Genomic DNA, 19,964 nt, shown 5'->3' with positions numbered 1-19,964 from the left:
TAAATCTCAAAGCATTATTGAGCATAAAAGGCAAGTTGTAGAAGGTTGAATACAACCATTTATGTAACATCTAAGTACATCAAAAAACCATGCCATATTTAGTTAATTTAATACCATATAGCAAATTATAGCCATACTTAGTTGCTTAAAACATAATAATCCTTTATTATCTCGTGTTTTTATGGATTTGGAATTCAGGAGTAGTTTAGCTGGGCAATTCGGGATCTCATGGGGTTGCAATCCCATGTCAGCTAGGGTTGTAGTCATCTAAAGGTTTGACTGGGGCTAGAAGATTCAATTCTAAGGTGGCTCACAACATGGCTGAGAAGTTGGTACTGGCTCTTGATAGGAGACTCCACTTCTCAATTCTGGCTTCTCCATATGGGCTGCAGGATTGTCCTTGTGGCTACTGGATTCCCTCAGAGCAATCCAAGAGAGCAAGACAGAAGCTGTAGTCTTTTATGGCATAGCCCGGGAAGTTATACACCATCACATCTGCTGTATTCTACTGATTTTTACAGACCAGCCCTGATTTGATGTGGGATAGGACCACACAAGGATGTGAATACTTAGAGGCAAGCATCTTGGAGAGCCATCTTAAAGGCTGGCTTCCATATACTACATATGGTATATTGAGCTGTCTCTGTGTGTCTGTCTCTGTGTCTCTGCTTGTATGTATATTATGGATACCAACTTCAAGATAGTAGTTTCCTTTGGAAAAAGAAAGATTATTCTGTTTAAGTGTGGATAATGTTTTGAACAGGAGCAAGGCTAGAATAAAGTAAGAGTGCAATTACAATGTAGCTGATATAAGAAAGGTGGTGGTGGCTTGGACTAAGAAGATGGTAGTAGTAGAGAGAACTGGAAGGATTAGAGATGTTTAGAAACTATAATGAAAGGACATGGTGACTGATTAGAAATGAGGAATCTCATGTTCTGGTTCTAAGGGTAGTCAGGAGTATCAGACAGTTTTCTGGATTGGGCAGTAGTTAAATACTGGTGGTGGTATTGACTGAAATGAGAAATGTCAGAAATGAGTGGTTCAGGGAAGATTAATTCACTTTTAGGAATAAAAGTGTACAGGAAAAAAGTATACAGGAAACTCAGCAGACAGTTGAATATAGGTTTGGGACATCATCAGCATTTAGGTCGTACCTGAAAGTATGGAAGGGCGTAGGATTGCCTAGAGAGGGTGGATGGAGAAGCACAGCGGCCAAGGACAGAGCACTTAGAAACTTTCAAAAGGGTTGAATATAGGAAAAAGAACCTATGAAGGAAAATAAGAAAGTATAGAAAGGAAGGTACAGAACAACCAGGAGAGTATGGAATCATAGAAGCCAAAAGGAAAACATTATTATAAAGTGAAGGAGTAGGTTGACATCGTTAGATGTTGCCAAAACAAGCAAGTTAAGGGCTAAAATTCCTACTGAATTTAGCAACCTAAATCATAGATGACCTGAGAGAAAGTGACTTTTTAGTCAATTGATGAGATCCAAAGCCACTTTGTATTGGGTTGAACTCTGTCACCTTAGGAATATCGTTTAACCGTGCCAGACTTTATTCTTAGCTGCAAAAAAGGACATAGTCTATGTGATTTCTCTATTTCTTCCAACACTGAAAGTCTGTGCTTATAGTTTACATTTTTGATGCATAATATTACAGAAAGGAGAAAGAAAAGAAACAGACAAGATCTTTAGTCACTGGAATCATCCATCACACATAAGGTTCAGCTCTAAGTACCTTTGCAGAAAACACCCTATATGTGCTTCCTTATTGCACCAGTTCCCTTTCATAAGTCCTTAAGATGTATACAGCTTTGTTCGTACATGAGATGATCTATTTTAGAGGAATTTTACCCATTATTTTGAACACCAAATAAATTTCCTAAATGCACTTAACTTTCCCACTTAACGATTGGCTAAAAAAACAAGCATTTTTACTTTACAACTTTTTCTGTACCTGATGCCCCAAAGACATTTTGTTTTTAATGTATTCCTTCTTCAACTTCAAATGTCTGTTCTCTTTGCACTTCTCTTCTTAGTTTGGAAAATCCTTTGCCTTTTTGTTTTTATGCCTAAATCCACTGTCATATTCTCCTCACTGTTGACCCATAATTTCTGCGTTTCTTTGAAGCACATTGCTATAGAACATACTTAGATTATTTCTTATTTTATTGATGTGGAAATCAAAGCAAAAGATTAAAAATAAACCCAACCAAAGAACTACCTGATGCAATTTACACTTAAAAAGAATATTTGTCTATAGAGAATAGGAGCTGATAACTGTCAGTAGCTTATAAATACCCATTGTGACTTTGTTACAACCAGCAGCTATTTTACATATTGTAAAACTTGAGGAACTTGGGTAATTGGTTTTGGTTGCAAACCAAGAAATCTGACATTTACATTACAAACTAATGTGTGGGAAAGGAGACCTGGGGATTTTTTTCAAAAGCGGTATTATAATGAAGATTTGTCAGTCCTGAAGTGTGTTATTCCATGCAGAGTTTCTCAAAGCTTTCATATTTCACTCCTTTGAAAGGCTTCACGATCTTTAGTGTAAAAAGTTAAAGTGACTGAGAAAAACCTTAATTTTCACTGTTGACTTTGTCGCAGTTATTTTAAAATAATAACCCCTAAGCACTTAACCTATGAAACATGCTTTAGTGAAATCTTCCATAGTTTTGTGTTTAAGACTCCATCTTGTATTTAAATTCACCTTTGTCTGCTTCTCAAAATCTGGCTGAATAGTTTTTTCACATAAGGAGAGAAGATAATGGGGGTGGGAACACAGAAATAAATAAGTTAGTCATCTAATTTTATGATGCCAACATCATTACTACCTATAGAAGAAGTGGGGATATTCATGTTAATGGCTCTGACTTTAAGGAAACACTGGACTACTAAGGATTCTTTTATTTAAAGAAAAAAAATTTTTTTAAATTTTATTTATTTGTTTGACAGAGATCACAAGTAGGCAGAGAGGCAGGCAGAGAGAGAGGAGGAAGGAAGAAGCAGGCTCCCTGTGGAGCAGAGAGCGCCCAGAGCTGAAGGCAGAGTCTTTAACCCACTGAGCCACCCTGGCACCCCTAAAAAATTTTTTTAAAAGATTTTATTTGTAAAAGAGAGAAAGAGAGCACAAGCCAGGGGAGCAGCAGGCAGAGGGAAAATCAGGCTCCCTGCTGAGCAAGGAGTCCAATGTGGGACTTGATCCCAGGACCTCGGGATCATGACCTGAGCCAAAGGCAAATACTTAACCAACTGAGCCACCCCGATGTCCAACTAAGGATTCTTTTAGAAATGAGGGGGGAAATGACAAAATATTCAAATATCTTTAAATATTAAAAACTTTAGATAGTACTTACTGTATATTAAATTCATATTATTATCCTTGACTTCTTCCTCCTTAGGAAATTCTTCCTTTTGGAAGAATTAAAGAAATAGAGATTTCTGTCTTCTTATTTTTTTTTAAGTTTTTTTTTTTTTTAAGATTTTATTTATTTATTTGATGGAGAGAGAGATCACAAGTAGGCAGACAGGCAGGCAGAGAGAGGGGGGAAGCAGGCTCCCTGATGAGCAGACAGCCTGATGTGGGGCTCTATCCGAGGACTGGAGATCATGACCAGAACTGAAAGCAGAGGCTTAACCCACTGAGCCACCCAGGCACCACCTAATTTTTATGTAAAAATTCAAACATGTATCCACAGAGGATTCATTGCTATGGGAATTGTTGCCCTGCGGTCAACAACTAGAACGCCAGACCAAATATATAAAAAAAATTATTTATAGACGTTGGACAATAAGGACAAGACTGTGATCTCTGAGAGAAGAAAAACAAATGGAATTGATTCTTTAGTGCCTCAGTGCACAGCCTGAGGCTTTGGCTAAATGCTAAACCATAAGACCAGGCTAGAATAATTTATAACAATTATCAGAATTTGTAAAATGGATAATTCTTAGTGTTCATACAGGGCCAGAAATTATTTGACTTCCCTCCAGTGAGAGAAGAGACATCACTGAATATATGAACATTCAGTGTTCATTGAATCTTAGTAGGGCCAAATTTGGCCCTATAATAAAAGAATCTTTAGATCTGTCCTAAGAAACTTTCTAAGGGACTTAAAAGGATCAAAATAATATGCAAGAACCTGTACAAGATCCAGCACTGAACAGTGTAAAAGGAATGATGTCTAACCTCGAATCAAAAATTACTAGATATATGAAGAAGCAAGGGGGAAAAAAACAGAAGAAAAGTTAGTCAGTAGAAACAGATCTAGAAACAACAGAGATGATGGAATTAACAGACAAGGATTTTAAAATAGTTATTATAAATGTGATCTTTATATTTAGGGGGAAAAGGAAAACAAGCATAATTGAAGAAAAACAGAAGATATAAAAATAAACAGATGTAACTTCTAGAGATGAAATAAATATCTGAGATGAAAAGCAGTTATAGATGGAATTAACAGATTTAGACACTGCAGAAGAAAATATCAGTGCCAATGAAGTGCATAGCAGTTAAAACTATCCAAAATGAAGAGAACCTTATATGAAGAGAACCTTAGTGCCCTTTGAGACAACACTGCATAGTCTAAGTATAACTGGAATCCCAGAAGGAAAGGGGTAAGAGTTAGAAAAAGTATTTGAGTAATGGCCAAAATTTTCTTCAAATTTGATGAAAACTATGAGTTCACAGATCTAAGAAATTTAATAACTTAGGAAACCATAGAAAGGAATATTGTAATCAAATTGTTGGAAACCAGTGATAAAGAAAAAAATATTAAAAGTAGCCACAGGAAAAAAGACATATGTACAGAGGAATAAAGAAGAATATACATGAACTTATCATATGCTAGGCAAACCAGAAGACCTAAGTTCTTTAGAGTGCTAAAAAAAAAAAAAAAAGTGTCCACCTAGAATTTTTTACACAGCAAACTTTTCTTCAAAAATGAAGGTGAAATAAACTTCAGAGTTCCCAAAAGTGAGAATTTATTGTCAACACATCTGCTGAACAAGAAATGTTTAAGGAAACTCTTCAGGCAAAAGGAAAATGATATTAAATAGTGCTTCACAGCCTAGTGCTAACTTATCATCTTTAAATCTTGGCTGCTCATGTAAAACATTTTCATGAGCTTTAAAATTTATTTATTTAAAAAATTCATATGAAAATTATTTCAAAAGAGTTACTTTATTCGGACACTTGTTTTAGTAACTAAGACTTTTTTTTTTCTTGCTGAGGAAAAAGATAAGGAAATGGGAATTCTATCTTGTAATGTAGAAAATCTTTTCAGATTTATAGCTTATGATAATGTTTCCTTTAATAATTTTTGTTAGAAAATCCCAAGTAGTTGAGTTTGGCTTCTAGCTGACCTCAGGATGATGTTCAAGAGAACATAAAAAGAATTTTTTTATTATGTCATAATTATTCATATTGCATAAGAGAATACTTACTTATCAAGCCCCTTGGAAATAATAATTATACCATAAATATGAATTGACTGTCCTTAAGTAAGGGTTTCACTTTTTAATGTATTTTCATAATATTATTGCCCGGGGATTCTTGAAAGCTGTGGCTACTAAGAGCCACCTCCTACAGGTTAGGGAACCTAGCCCAGCAATCTCTGGCTATTTAATAAAATCTTCCTCAATAGAACTAGGATTTATATTCACCAACACCAAAATCTTTATCTCAGATTTCTGGGCAAGTCTTTCCCTGACCTACTTAGAATCTAATCTTTTACGTGTTTTTTTTTTCTTCTGAAGAGTGAATTGTGTGAGCCATATGATTGATCTTCCATAAGTCAATTCCCAGAATAACCTTCAACTAAAGCTAAAGGGCATATTCTTGAAACCTTTGAAAATATTTTAAACCACATTGATAATAATAGACCTTACATAAGACTAGTAATACTGTAACTTATAATGAAATCTGATTATCATATGATTATGGATCTTTTTCATTCAGATGTGACAGTGGTGTATCAAAATGGGTTACCTGTGATATCTGTGAGGCTACCATCCCGGCGTGAACGCTGCCAGTTCACACTCAAACCTATCTCAGACTCAGTTGGTGTGTTTTTACGACAACTGCAAGAAGAGGATCGGGGAATTGACAGAGTTGCAATCTATTCACCAGGTACAGTCACATTCATTATTAATTCCCACCCAACCCTCATTTCACCCCAGACCACTTCTACCTGCGTGCACACAGACACACCCCACTGCAAAAGAATACCCCACTCTTAACTTTAGAACATATTTTGTTGCTTAACAAATGTCAGGAGACAGTGGTTTCTCTCCCACTTCACAAGTATAATTGTTCAATTTTAGGACTGTATATATACAAAAAGTCTCATTCAGAGGCATCTGACATATAATGCCCCAGGCAAAGATGAGCAGTCAATCACATTTTATGTTATTATTAACTATTTATTATTACCATAGGCATAAAATAAATTTTTCTAGTGGTTGAGCCCTCATCTCTGGAGATACGAAGTGTTAGGACTTCTTTTTAGATCTTCTGTCTTTCACATGAAAGTTTACAAAATTAAGACATATGTGATTGGAAAAGAATGGCACTAAAAATTCCCATTTGACATGACATCTATCCTACTTATTTATTTAAGTACCTTGGTTTTTTTCCCATTCTTTGAAAAATCTTAAACCTACAGGAAACATAAAAGACTGTATAAGAAGTACCTATTTACCCTTGGATTTACCAGTTGTTAATAATTTGCCACATTTCTATACTTTAAGTAGTTTAAATATACTTAATTTTCATCTTATCTAGTAATATAATTAGTAGACTAGTATGGTGTACTTTGCTGACCCTAACATCTGTCCCTACCAAATTACTTTTACTCAACCAATTTCCATCATAGATAGATATATGACATCCATTCAGCTCTCCCAGAGACCCTAAATTTCCACATAACACCTATAGATCTATGTAATTATTTTACTTGTTCATAAAGTTCTGTTAGGAAAGTATATTGTTAAATCTTCATGGACTTGAGATCATGAAAGCAAAAAGCTCAGATAATAAAAGCTTTGTTTAGCATAGAACTTGGGGATGAGGCAAAAGTGAACTAGAATTTAAAAGAGAAGATATAATTTTTAAAATTGATTTTGAGGATTGCTTTTTCCTGCTCATTCTCAAATAATTGTGGACATATGACAAGTTTAAATTTTTACATTTAAATTTTTCACAGATGGCGTTCGAGTTGCTGCCTCAACAGGGATAGACCTCCTACTCCTTGATGACTTTAAGCTGGTCATTAATGACTTAACGTATCATGTACGACCACCAAAGAGAGGTAAAAAGTAATCTTGATAAGGTCAGAGAAATGTGGATGGGCTTTTGGAAAGAACTTTGTTTTTCCCTGGATAACCTTGAGAAGCAGATAATATTCAAAGAAACTGAAAGTCTTACATCTAGATAAACTCTTTCAGTTGAACAACTCATTGGGTACCTCACTCTTGAGTACTTGGCTAGTACGCTGACTGGAACTTAGATTCTGCCTTAGACACTGGAATGATTTATTATTGGATATTGTCACTCTTTCATATAAATGGATATTCCATGTAAATTAAGCTCCTTCCCTCTATACAAGCTAAAAGTCACATTATTTTAATAACATTTCAGGAGGAATCTTTTAAAAATAAATTATGGACTTCCCTATCCTCTTAAACATTTGTAACAGGAATTAATCTTTTTTTTTTTCCTTTCATGGCTCAAGGTCAGTACTGTGAAAGTCAATTAGTGTATAATACTAGTCCTTTGGAACTTCTGATTTGTATTTTTTTTTATATAAAAATTGTGGTATTTGCCTCAGTGCAAATTTTTTTTAAGATTTTATTTATTTATTTGATAGAGAGCACAAGTAGGCAGAGCAGCTGGCAGAGGGAGAGGAAGAGGCAAGCTCCCTGCTGAACAGAGAGCCAGGTGTGGGGCATGATCCCAGGACCCTGAGATCATGACCTGAGCCAAAGGCAGACGCTTGCTGCCTGAGCCACCCCAGCACCCCTTCAGGTGGACATTTTAAGAGGGTGCCCCTAAAAACTTAGTAATCAAGATAAATAATATTTGAATGAACTATTTTAAAGTTAATGCAAAAAAATCCATGATGAACTAAATATAAAAAATTTAAATGAAGGCAGTTGGTATTATTGATTTTTCTTTTTATCCCAGACTCCAATCTGGCTCTGCACAGTACTGATGCTAGATAGTTCTCTAAAATAGCCTTTGATTTGGGTCTTTTTCGGTCACTTTTCTCTCTCAGCCTTTGATCTTTATTGTCAATGACTGCTGTTGTTCATGCCCCTTCCATTATCACCAGCCTCCTAAGATGTACCTTCTTTTCAATTCTGCTTTTGAGAATTGTGTCTAAGGTAGAAAATGTTCTCAGTGAAAGCCTAAACATTGAATGCCTCCAAAATCTGGTCCACATCTACTTTAAAAGTTTTCGTCTTTCTCTTACATGTTGTCTACTTTTCCTCTGCCCTCTATTCCTTTGCTGTTTTCTGAACTGTGCCATTCTTTGCCATCTCAGTGTTTGTTCACCTTTATCTAAGGTGCCTTTTTTCTTTCTTCCTAACCTATTCCTTGTGTCAAAATTGTCAAGGTCGGCTCTTCCGTGAAGTTTTTTAATAATCCTATTCTTTCTGTTCTTTCTCACTCTGACTCCCAGCCAACCAGAGGTGACTAATCTGTTCTCTGAATTCTTATTCCTCTTCTATGTTAATGCTCAGGTGGAAGGCACTGTGATTTTTTTTTTTTAAGGTTTTATTTATTTATTTGACAGCGAGAGATCACAAGTAGGCAGAGAGGCTGGCAGAGAGAGAGCGGAGGAAGCAGGCTCCCTGCCAAGCAGAGAGCCCGATTCGGAACTTGATCCCAGGACCCTGAGATCAAGACCTGAGCCGAAGGCAGAGGCTTAACCTACTGAGCCACCCAGGCGCCCGGCACTGTGATTTTTGTGTCCTGCATTGACTCACGTGGTCATTCTGTATTGAGTGAAATAAGTGAGTTAAGGTGGTAGCATTTTGGTTGTTCAGAAACCAGATTCTCTTCTATGTGCAAGCTAGTTGAAATGAAACTAGCTTAGAAAAAGTCTAGTAAATACAGCAAGAATGGGAAAGTAGCCTTTAAATAGTAAGACATTACTGAACCAGACTTAATTACACTGGAATAACTGGACATGTAGACCAGGGATTGGTAGCTACATGTCAGCTATGCTAATATGTTTTTCTTTATTCCCTGATTTTTGGACTAGAAGTTCTCTTTAAAAAACAGAAGTACAGGGGCACCTGGGTGGCTCAGTGAGTTAAAGCGTCTGCCTTCAGCTCAGGTTATGATCTCAGGGTCCTGGGATCGAGTCCTACGTCAGGCTCTCTGCTCAGTGGGGAGCCTGCTTCCTTTCCTCTCTCTCTGCCTGCCTCTCTGCCTACTTGTGATTTCTGTCAAATAAATAAATAAAAATCTTTAAAAATATCAAAAATTAAAAAAAATAAAATAACAGAAGTACAGGCCTTAGTTTACTCAGTTTTTTGTTATTGTTCTTTAAATTTGCTCTTTCTTTTCCAGCTTTATTGACATATAATTGATATATAGCATTGTAACTTTAAGATATACAGTGTGATGATTTGATATACTTTAATATTACAAAATGATTACAACAATAGGATTAATTAACACCTCCATTACCTCACATAATTACGTGTGTGTGTGTGTGTGTGTGTGGTGATAACACTTAAGGTCTACTCGCAGTCAATTTCAAGTATACAATACAATATTGTTAACTATAGTCACCATGCTGTACGGTAGATCCCCAGAACTTACTCATCTTACAATTGGAAGTTTGGCTACCCTTTGACTGGCCATACCATATACCATATAATCCAGTAATCCCACTCTTGGATATATAACCAGGAAATGAAATCAGGATCTCAAAGAAATACCTACACTCCCATATTCATTGAAACATTATTCACAGTAGTGAAGATATAAAAATAACCTAATTATCTGTTTGCAGATGAATGGATAAAGGAGATGTGGTATATATATATAATGGAATGTTATTCAGCTGTGGAAAAAAAAGGAAACCTGCCGTTTGTGACAGACTGGGTAGACCTTGAGAGCATTCTACTTAGGAGTATTTTGTGTTTGTATGTGAATTACCTAGAGAGTTCATTCTATTTAAATTTACTGTTAGTAAAATTTAAAAAGTTCACTAATATGTCCTTACATAAAGTATAATAGTATAGTATAAAGTATATAAATAGTATATAAAGTATATAAATAGTAAAGTATAAACAGGACAGTAAGCTTCCATATATTATGTTGTGAAAAACTAGGGCCTTTTAATCAATAACTAATTCTAACTATCTTTTTTAATACTGTGTTTTTAAAGCAGAAGTGAATGTTTAGATTTTTTTTTTTAAGATTTTATTTCTTTATTTGACAGACAGAGATCACAAGTAGTAAGAGAAGCAGGCAGAGAGAGAGGAGGAAGCAGGCTCCCCGCTGAGCAGAGAGCCCGATGCGGGGCTCGATCCCAGGACCCTGGAATCATGACCTGAGCCGAAGGCAGAGGCTTTAACCCACTGAGCCACCCAGGCACCCCTGAATGTTTAGATTTTTAAATGTGGTTATTCCCAAGTTGAATAAGGGAAAGTAAAGGTAGAAAATGGAAGGGGGAGATATTCTCTTTGATCCTCTGCTAATCAATTCATCATTCTAACAACTTTATCTACATCTTTATCTACATCTCAGAGTTCTAGCATGCTTCCCTAGAAGTCAGTTTGAATATGAAGTTTGTGAGCTATCTGGCTGGCTCACTTGGTGGAGCATGCAACTGTTGATCTTGAGATTATGAATTTGATCCCCACTTTTGGTGTACAGATTACCTAAAAATAAAATCTTTTTTTTAGTTTGCAAGGGTCAAAAGTCTTTAATTCATGGACTTATTATATATATTATATAATTCATGGACTTATAATAACTATAAATTGAAATGTTAGGGGTGCCTGGGTGGCTCAGTGGGTTAAAGCCTCTGCCTTCGGCTCAGGTCATGATCTCAGGGTCCTGGGATCGAGCCCCGCATCGGGCTCTCTGCTCAGCGGGGAGCCTGCTTCCTCCTCTCTCTCTGCCTGCCTCTCTGCCTGCTTGTGATCTCTGTCTGTCAAATAAATAAATAAAATCTTTAAAAAAAAAATTGAAATGTTAAATTTGGTAACTCAATAGCATTGGTATAGAATTTTAAAATATCTTTTTAAAAATTATTTATGAGAGAGAGAGAGAGTGATGGCGTGAGTCAGGGGAAGGGCAGAAGGAGATAATTTCAAGCAGACTCCTTGCTGAGCGTAGAGCCCTATACAGGGCTCAGTCTGAAGACCCATGAGATCATGACCCAAGCCAAAACCAAGAGCCTGTCACTCAACCAGCTGAGCCACCCAGGTGCCCCTAAGATATCTTTTCAGTATTTAAAATGTTTTCAAGGGCACCTGGGTGGCTCAGTTGGTTAAGCAGCTGTTCGGCACAGGTCATGATCCCAGGGTCCTGGGATCGAGCCCTATGTTGGGCTCCCCGCTCAGTGGGGAAGCTACTTCTCCCTCTCTCTCAAATAAATCAATAAAATCTAAAATTTTTTTTTCATACATCATAGCTCTCTTAATTCTGTTATTAAACGATGAGAGATTATGCCATTACATACCATTTCTCACAGAAGCCAAACTTTTAAAACATAGTAAAAATAAAAAACACAGGAAATAAGTGTTGGTGAGGATATAGAGAAAAAGGAGACTAGTACAGCCAGTTAAAATAGTTAAATAGTTAAAAATAGAAGTACTCTATGATGAAGTCATCACATTACTGGGTATTTACCCCCAAAATACAAAAACACTAATTCAAAGGAATACATGTACCCCAATGTTTATAGCAGCATTATTTACAATAGCCATATTATGGAAGCAGCCCCAGAGTCCACTGATAGATGAATGAGTGAAGAAGATATGGTGCATATATGTATACAATGGAGTATTATTCAGCCGTTAAAGAGAACAAAGTCTTGCCTTTTGCAGTGACATGGGATGGAGCTAGAGAGTATAATGCTAAGTGAAATAAGTCATAGAAATACAAATACCATATGACTTCAAATCATAGAAAAAAAAAAAAAACAAGAAAAAACAAATGAACAAAGGTGAAAGACAAACCAAGAAACAGACTCTTAACCAAAGAGAACAAACTGATGGTTACCAGAGGTAAGGCAGGGGGATCAGTGAAACAGGTCAGGGGATGAAGGAGGGCAGTCGTTACGATGAGTACCAGGTGTTGTATGGAAGTGTTGGATCGCTATATTGTACACCTGAAACTAATATAACATTGTATGTTAACTATATGAGAATTTAAATTTTTTAAAAAGATCTTAAAAAAATAGTAAGGAAAATCATTTTCTTTTGATAATGTATAAAATAGGTTTTAATTTTGTTTCCACCATATGATCTTCCTCTCCCTGTGTGAGGAAGATATTGCTGGCATCCAAGTCACCAGTCTTTTTCAACTGCATCAAGAGAGCAGTGTGCATTTCTGTGTTTGAGAAAGTTGGCAGTCATCCAGATGAGTAGGCATATTCCTCTTCCCCACATATACTTTTTAGTGAAAAGGCTAAACAGAAAAGAAACTGAAGGTACTAGAGCTCAGGTATCAAATGAGGAGGAGGAGCACGAGGATTTTATATATACATGGAGCAGTGGAACAAATCTAATAAAAGAGTTAATGAAGAAGAACTTTTCCAGGACAGTTTTTTAAGTTTTGAATTTTACCAACCCCCCCACCCCCTGCCCTTTAACTTTCACTTCTCTCCTATTTTTCTTTTCCCTGTTTTTTTTTTTTTAAGACTTTATTTGTCAGAGAGAGACCAAGCGCTTGTGCACAAGGAGGGGGAGCAGCAGGCAGAGGGAGAAGCAGGCTCCCCATGCAGCAAGGAGCCTGATGTGGGACTCCATTCCTAGGACTCTGGGATTATGACCTAAGCTGAAGGCAGATGTATAATGGACTGAGCCACCTTGGCGTTCCTTTCATTTCCCTGTTGGTGGATAGCACTTTCGAACTAAAAATGTTGTGTATCAGTAAACCTGAACTTTACACACTTACACCAGGCACTGAGGATAAAGGGCTTATTGATAGAGGATCTAATAAAGGCCCATTTAATGTTTATGTGGGATTGACAGTCCATAAGTATTATGGATGCCTAAGTGTTGACAACCCTTGTACCTAAGGGTACCCTTGTACCTAAGCCCAAAATTGAAAGGGAAGAGGCAGAAAAAAACCAAGGGGGCAGGTCATAGCACTAAGGCTATCTATAAGCACCATTGCGTTCTTTTGTCTGGATTGCCCTCTGCCCACCACAGAATGAAAAGAGTAACTGTTTTAGCAATTAGATTATTTTAGACCTAACCTAAATCTAGAACGGAGGGAGGAATATGGAAAGGGAGTACAACAGGTCTTTTATCTCAGTCCATGTTGAAGTAGTAATTAACTACCTTCCACTTAATTATTGGGGAGGAAGAGAATATAATCTAACTCACTGGTTGTTGAAAGTTGCTGTGATAAGGAGAATCATTTTGATTGGCACCACTAAGCCTTTTCCCCATATATCCATCCAGAGGATGTTGGAGACCTTGCTTCTCTCTTAATGATGTAAATGTCTTGAGAGGAACAGTTAAACGGGCAAACTAAATACAAACAGGAACAAATACTTTATCAGAGACTCAACCAAAGTCCTTCTCAAACCATTCTAGTAGCTGAAAAGACTTTTAATCCCTATTAGGTTAACACATCTCCTTGCCTTTCTGTACCTGAATTTCCTGGCATTGATGACATGTGCAGAAACATTAACAAATATCTAATTGCATTTTTAGTGAAGCATACACAAGTCATCCAAAAGTGTTATTGTTAAGCCATTAGCAGATTTGTCTTCTCTCAAAATTTCATCTCCAGATATGTGGGCAAATTTTTCTGGGTCAAGGATTTGAGGTTGATGTTTTCCTCCACTATGACAATACATTGGAACCATATTCTTCCTGAAAAGAAAATCTAACAAAATAAAGCCAATTTTCTTGAGTTTACTGGGGCTTTAGTAGTTGGACATCTGTGAGATTGATCTTTGAATTATCATTTCATGGTTTTTTAATTGCTGTTAGAAGGTATGTGATTGCACATTAAATTTTTTTATTTGTTTAGAATAGATAGCACATTCACAAGGTTAACTGCCAAAGTCAAAGAATGTATGGGAAAAAGTTTTCTTTTCCTTGTTCTACATCCACCCTTTGTTCCTTCTGTACCAGCAAGCACAGTTCTTAGTTTCTTATGTTTCCTGACAAATATTGTTGATGGATTTGTCAGAAAATATGAGTGCATAACTTTTTTCCCTTTTTATAATATGTTATATATATATATAATAGCATACATATATACATACATAGTATTTATATTGGTCCAGGTTCAGTTGGGGAGGCAGAACTATATAGGTATTTTGGAATAAAAGATTTATTATAGGACTGAGACCTTATGCAATTGTAGATGAAGCTGAAGAAGTAAGAGTGGATTCTGAGGAAGATGGTGGTGGAATAGGAGGACCCTAGGCTCACCTCCTCCCATAAATACAACTAGATAACTATCATCATCCTAAATACCCCAGAAAGCATCACTAAGGGCTGACAAAACAAACTCCACAACTTAAGGAAGAGAAGATGGGGTGCCTGGGTGGTTCAGTTAGTTAAGTGTCTGCCTATGTATGGCTCAGGTCATAGTCCTAGGGTCCTGTGATCAAGCCCCTCATTGGGTTCCCAGCTTAGCATGAGAGTCTCCTTCTCCCGTTCCCTCTGCCCCTACCCCTGCTCATGCTCACTCACTATCTCATTCACTCTCTCAAATAAATAAAAATCTTTTTTAAAAAATGGGAGAGAAAAGACTACATTGAAGAGGGAGCAGCAGACGTAGCTGGCTTTTGTAACACACAGAAGCAGGTAGAGACTAAGACAAAATGAGAAGACAGAGGAATTTATCCCAAATGAAAGAACAAGATAAGGCTGCAGCTAGAGATCTAAGCAAACATATAAGTAACACACCTGCTGGAGAATTTAAAGCAGCAATCAGAAGGATACTCACTAGGCTTGAAAAAAGAATGGAAGAGATCATTGAGAACCTTACCACAGAGATAAAAGAGTTAAAAAGGAATCGGACGGGGGCACCTGGGTGGCTCAGATGGTTAAGCATCTGCCTTCAGCTAAGGTCATGATCCCAGGGTCCTGAGATCAAGCCCTGTGTTGGGCTCCCTGCTCAGTGGGGAGTCTGCTTCTACTTCTCTCTCTGTGCCTCCACCCTTATACTCTCTCTCCCCCTCACTCTCTCTCAGATAAATAAATAAATCTTTAAAAAGGAGTCAGACATGAAGAGTGCAGTAAACTAAAAGCATGCTTGATGTGATGAACAGCAGCCTGGAAGAAGCTGAGGAACAAATTAATTAGCTAGAAGACAGTAATGGAAAGCAATGAAGCTAAACAAAAGAGAGAATTACATAAAGTAAGAATAGATTTAGGGAATTCAGTGACTCCACCAGACATAATAACACATAAGTATTATAGTAATCCCAAAAGAAGAGAGAGAAAAGAGGGCAGAAAATGTATTTGAGGAAATAATAGCTGGAAACTTCTCTAACCTGGGCAAGGAAACAGATATCCTGATCCAGGAAGCACCATAAAACTCCCATCAAAATCAGCAAAAGCAGATCTACACCAAGACACGTTGTAACTAAATTTCCAAAATATAATGATAAAAGATTCTTAAAATGGTAAGGCAAAAGAAGCCAGTAACTTACAAGGGAAAACCCATAAGGCCAGCAAGAGATTTTTCAACAGACACTTGCAAGCCAGAAGAGATAGGCATGATATATGCAAAGTGCTGAATGGGAAAAATCTTCAGCCAACAATACTCTGTCCAGCAAGGCTATCATTCAGAATAGAAGGAGAGGTAAAGAGTTTCCAGACAAACAAGTTAAATGAATTCATGACCACCAAACCAACCCTATAAGAAATATTAAAGGAGACTTACTGAGTGGAAAGAGGAGACCAAAAGTGACAGTATAAAAGGCAGAAAACACAAAAGCAGTAAAAAGTATTTCCATAAAAATTCCAGGAACTCCCTTTAAAAAGGATATATAATGTAATAACATATACTTAAACCATTGGGAGGAGAGGAGAAAAGAATGGGTTCAAACTTAAACGACCACCAACTTAATATAGACTGCTGTATGCAGAACAGGTTATATACAAACCTAATAGTAACCATATATTAAAAACCACTAATAAACATGCAAAGAATAAAGAGAAAGAAATCCAAATATATCACTAAAGAAAATAAGCAAAACACAAAAGAGAGAAAGATAAGAAAGGATCTAGAAACTTAATGATGGACTTTATGTAGTTTTCATATTTTGCTATAGTATATACCGTAATGTCGGATAATCTTGAATATGTGTCACTTAGGAAGTCTTTGAGTGTATATGTAAGAAAAATATCTGGAAGTGGAAGGCTGTGTCAAAGAGTATGTGGATCAAAAATTTAAATGTTGAAGAAGAAAAATATTAAAAGTACTGAAAGCCAATCTAAAGAGAAATATTTTTATAACCTTGGATTGAAAAAGAGCTTCCTTACTATAACATAAAACCCAGAAGCCATAAAAGAAAAGATTGATATAAAAAATAAATGTTCTACACAGCAGAACCCTTAATACAAATATTAAATTTTAAACTAACAAGCTTTCAATGAACAGTAAGTATTCTAACAGAGATGTACATTTTTGTAAAACAAATTCCAAGTCTGATTTCCAACTTTACAGATTTTCAGGATATGATTATCTATACATGCTTGATCATTAACATATCCATGCTCCATTAGGAAAAAGAAGAGACGAGATTCTGTTTAGTTTTGCTTACTTGGTTCCTTTCCTCTTTTCTTCCTCCCTCCTTCCTTACTTCTCTTCCCTCCTTGGACTTCTAAGCAAATACAGTATTAAAAGTTAAAATGGGGGCGCCTGGGTGTCTCAAGTTTTTTAAGCATCCAGCTCTTGGTTTCAGCTCAGGTTGTGATCTTGGGGTTGTGGGATCAAGCCCTCCATTGTGCTCCATGCTCAACGTGGAGTCTGCTTGAGATTTTTTCTCTCCCTCTATCCCTCCCTCGTTCTCCCTCTCCCTCTCAAATAAATAAATAAATCTTAAAAAAAAAAAAAAAAGTTAAAGTGGAAAAAGAAAGGGCATACAGTAGGAAAGTCATCAGATTACCAGTCAGATGATCTCTGTCCATTCCCTAAGAGCTATGCGAGTTTGTGAGTATTAGTTTTAGACCTCACTAAAGAGAGCAACCACCCCATACTTGATTTTTTTTTTTCTCTGTAGTGACTAGATCAGTACCTAGTACAAAAACATTTGTTAATCTTATCTCTCAGATTCAAATTCCCCATTTATAAATTTTGGCTGCCAAGTTTACTCATGCTGTTATTGTGAGGATAACATATAAATAATATATGTGAAGAGATTTTGTTAACTGTAGATGATTGACCACTACTTAAGAAATTGTCTTTTTGAAAGGGGACCCAGCTTTCAGGAGAAATATTGTTATTGATCTAGTAGAAACATTATAACTCAGTTCCAGTCATGGGGTCAAGTGACACAGACTCTACCACTGCACTGTAACATTCCAGATAAGCTACTGCCTTCCAGAGTGCAGCTTTCTCTTCTGGTAACTTTGGAAAGTGTAAAGCCATATGCGAATGTGAGCTACAACTTCAGTGTAAAGAAAGCCCTGTTGACGTAGATGACTTCTAGAACTCAAAGTGTTCTTGCTTTTGTCTGTTCCCATTAACTCAGCACACATTCACTGAAGTGTGCAAGATACTGTGCTACCATTTTACTGTATCAGCTCTTCTCTAATTTGCTGCCCTTACTTGAATTTTTCATTGATTGAATTTCTGTGATAACTGTACTAATGGACATCCTTGAAAAAAGTTTAAATATATGGCTAATTCTGACTATGGCTTATTTTGATTTAGATGAGTTACCTTATGCTATACGTAACAAAATGTCACATTTAAGACTAACAAGATTTGATTTGATTTGATTTGATTTTTTTATTCACATATAATGTATTATTTGCCCCAGGGGTACAGGTCTGTGAATCATCAGGCTAACAAGATTTTATTTTATTTTATTGTTATTTTTTTTAAAGTGATTCTTTTTTTTAAAAAAGATTTTATTTATTTATTTGACAGACGGAGATCACAAGTAGGCAGACAAGCAGGCAGAGAGCGAGGAGGAAGCAGGTTCCCCGCTTAGCAGAGAGCCTGATGCAAGGCTCGATCCCAGGACCCTGAGATCATGACCTGAACCGAAGGCAGAGGCTTAACCCACTGAGCCACCCCGGCGCCCCCAGGCTAACAAGAGTTTAAAGCAAAAGTTTTCTTTCTTGTGTTTTTTGTTTTTATTCTTTGACAACTGAGATCAGCTGATTTTTTAAATTAGATTTTCAAAACAAAATTTTTAGATTTCTGGAAACACGTGCTACTCCCAGAAGAGGATACTGAATCAAAGAATTTAATGTGTTACCCTTTCAATCGTTCTCTTAACTTTATGCCCTCTAAAACATGATATTCTGGCCCAAACAGCTATATTATTTTCCCAACAGGGGTAAATCAAATTTGGCATGATAGGGGGAAGGTGTATGGGAACTAAGAGTTTTAGGATTTTTATTTATACCTTTGTATTTGCAAATTTGAAATACTGTGTATTATTTTCCTGTGTTAAACAGGAAGAAAATCACCAATTAAAATGGCAGGAACATAGACAAATTACAGATAAGCATTTTGATAAGCATGATAATCAAATTCTGAACCTCTCTACTAGTTTTTAACATATTGCCTAAGATTTTTGTTTTTATTTTTTAAAGATTTTATTTATTTATTTATTTGACAGAGAAATATAGAGCACAAGTAGGCAGAGCGGCAGGCAGAAGGAGAGGAAGAAGCAATTTCCTTGCTGAGCAGGGAGCCCTATGTGGGGCTTGATCCCAGGACCCCAGGACCTGAGCCGAAGGCAGACACTTAACCGACCAAGTTACCCAGGCACCCCTTTTTTGTTTTTATCTAATGAGGATTATTATTATTTGTAATCTTATTTGTAGCACTTTTACTTCCAAGAATATAAAAGTAGATGTTGGCTTCAAAATTTTCAAGTCGCCTAAATCTGAACTGACTTTCTAGGATTTGCAGGTACCTCTTTTTTGAAAAGGAACTATCACTTTCCTTCAGTTGAACACGGATGGTGGGGTTCCTGTAGCAAATGAGTATGTCTTGTTTTTGTTATTGTCTAATAGCTCTGGGAATAGGAATGCTCCATCTAAGGCAAATACTAAAAAAAAAAAATTGTAACCCCTTTCTTTTCAGACCTCTTAAGCCATGAAAATGCAGCAACACTGAATGATGTAAAGACACTCGTCCAGCAGCTGTACACCACGCTGTGCATCGAGCAGCACCAGTTAAACAAGGAAAGGGAGCTTATTGAAAGATTAGAGGATCTCAAAGAGCAACTGGCTCCCCTGGAAAAGGTGCCCATTCAAATCTCAGACTCTCCTCTTCAACAGTAATTTTCTAGAGCATATATGTTTGCTTCCCCCCACCATCTTTTTTTTGTAATTGAGTTGTGTCAGTCAAACTAGTCCTTCAGTTTTGGGAGCTGAACCATAACAAAGTCCAATCAAAGCTAAGAAACTTGAAAAGGAATAGCTTTGAGTCTTCATAGTGGGCATAGAACTTTGAGCTCTAAATGTCTGCCCATAACCAGATTTACGACCTTTGCAACAATTGGGTTAATTACTGATTGAGATAAGTTATGTGTGTAGTGGGTAATGATTTTG

The 19,964-nt window shown here is 36.6% G+C and overlaps 1 protein-coding gene across 2 annotated transcripts in view; it reads left to right on the top strand.

Annotated features, from left to right (window-relative positions):
* Positions 1-19,964, top strand: part of MCU (mitochondrial calcium uniporter) — a 199,506-nt gene that overhangs the window by 168,953 nt on the left and 10,589 nt on the right. For both annotated transcript variants that reach the window (XM_032840720.1, XM_032840730.1), the window contains exons 3-5: positions 5,965-6,135; positions 7,211-7,315; positions 19,495-19,655. In XM_032840720.1, the coding sequence (XP_032696611.1) occupies positions 5,965-6,135; positions 7,211-7,315; positions 19,495-19,655 (437 nt within the window). The remainder of the gene's footprint in view (positions 1-5,964; positions 6,136-7,210; positions 7,316-19,494; positions 19,656-19,964) is intronic.

This window comes from Lontra canadensis, unplaced genomic scaffold, assembly GCF_010015895.1.
Source record: "Lontra canadensis isolate GAN:19392208 unplaced genomic scaffold, GSC_riverotter_1.0 scaffold3, whole genome shotgun sequence".
NCBI lineage: Eukaryota > Metazoa > Chordata > Mammalia > Carnivora > Mustelidae > Lontra > Lontra canadensis.
Note: the sequence above shows the minus strand (reverse complement) of the source record. Positions and strands in the feature narration are given on the sequence as shown.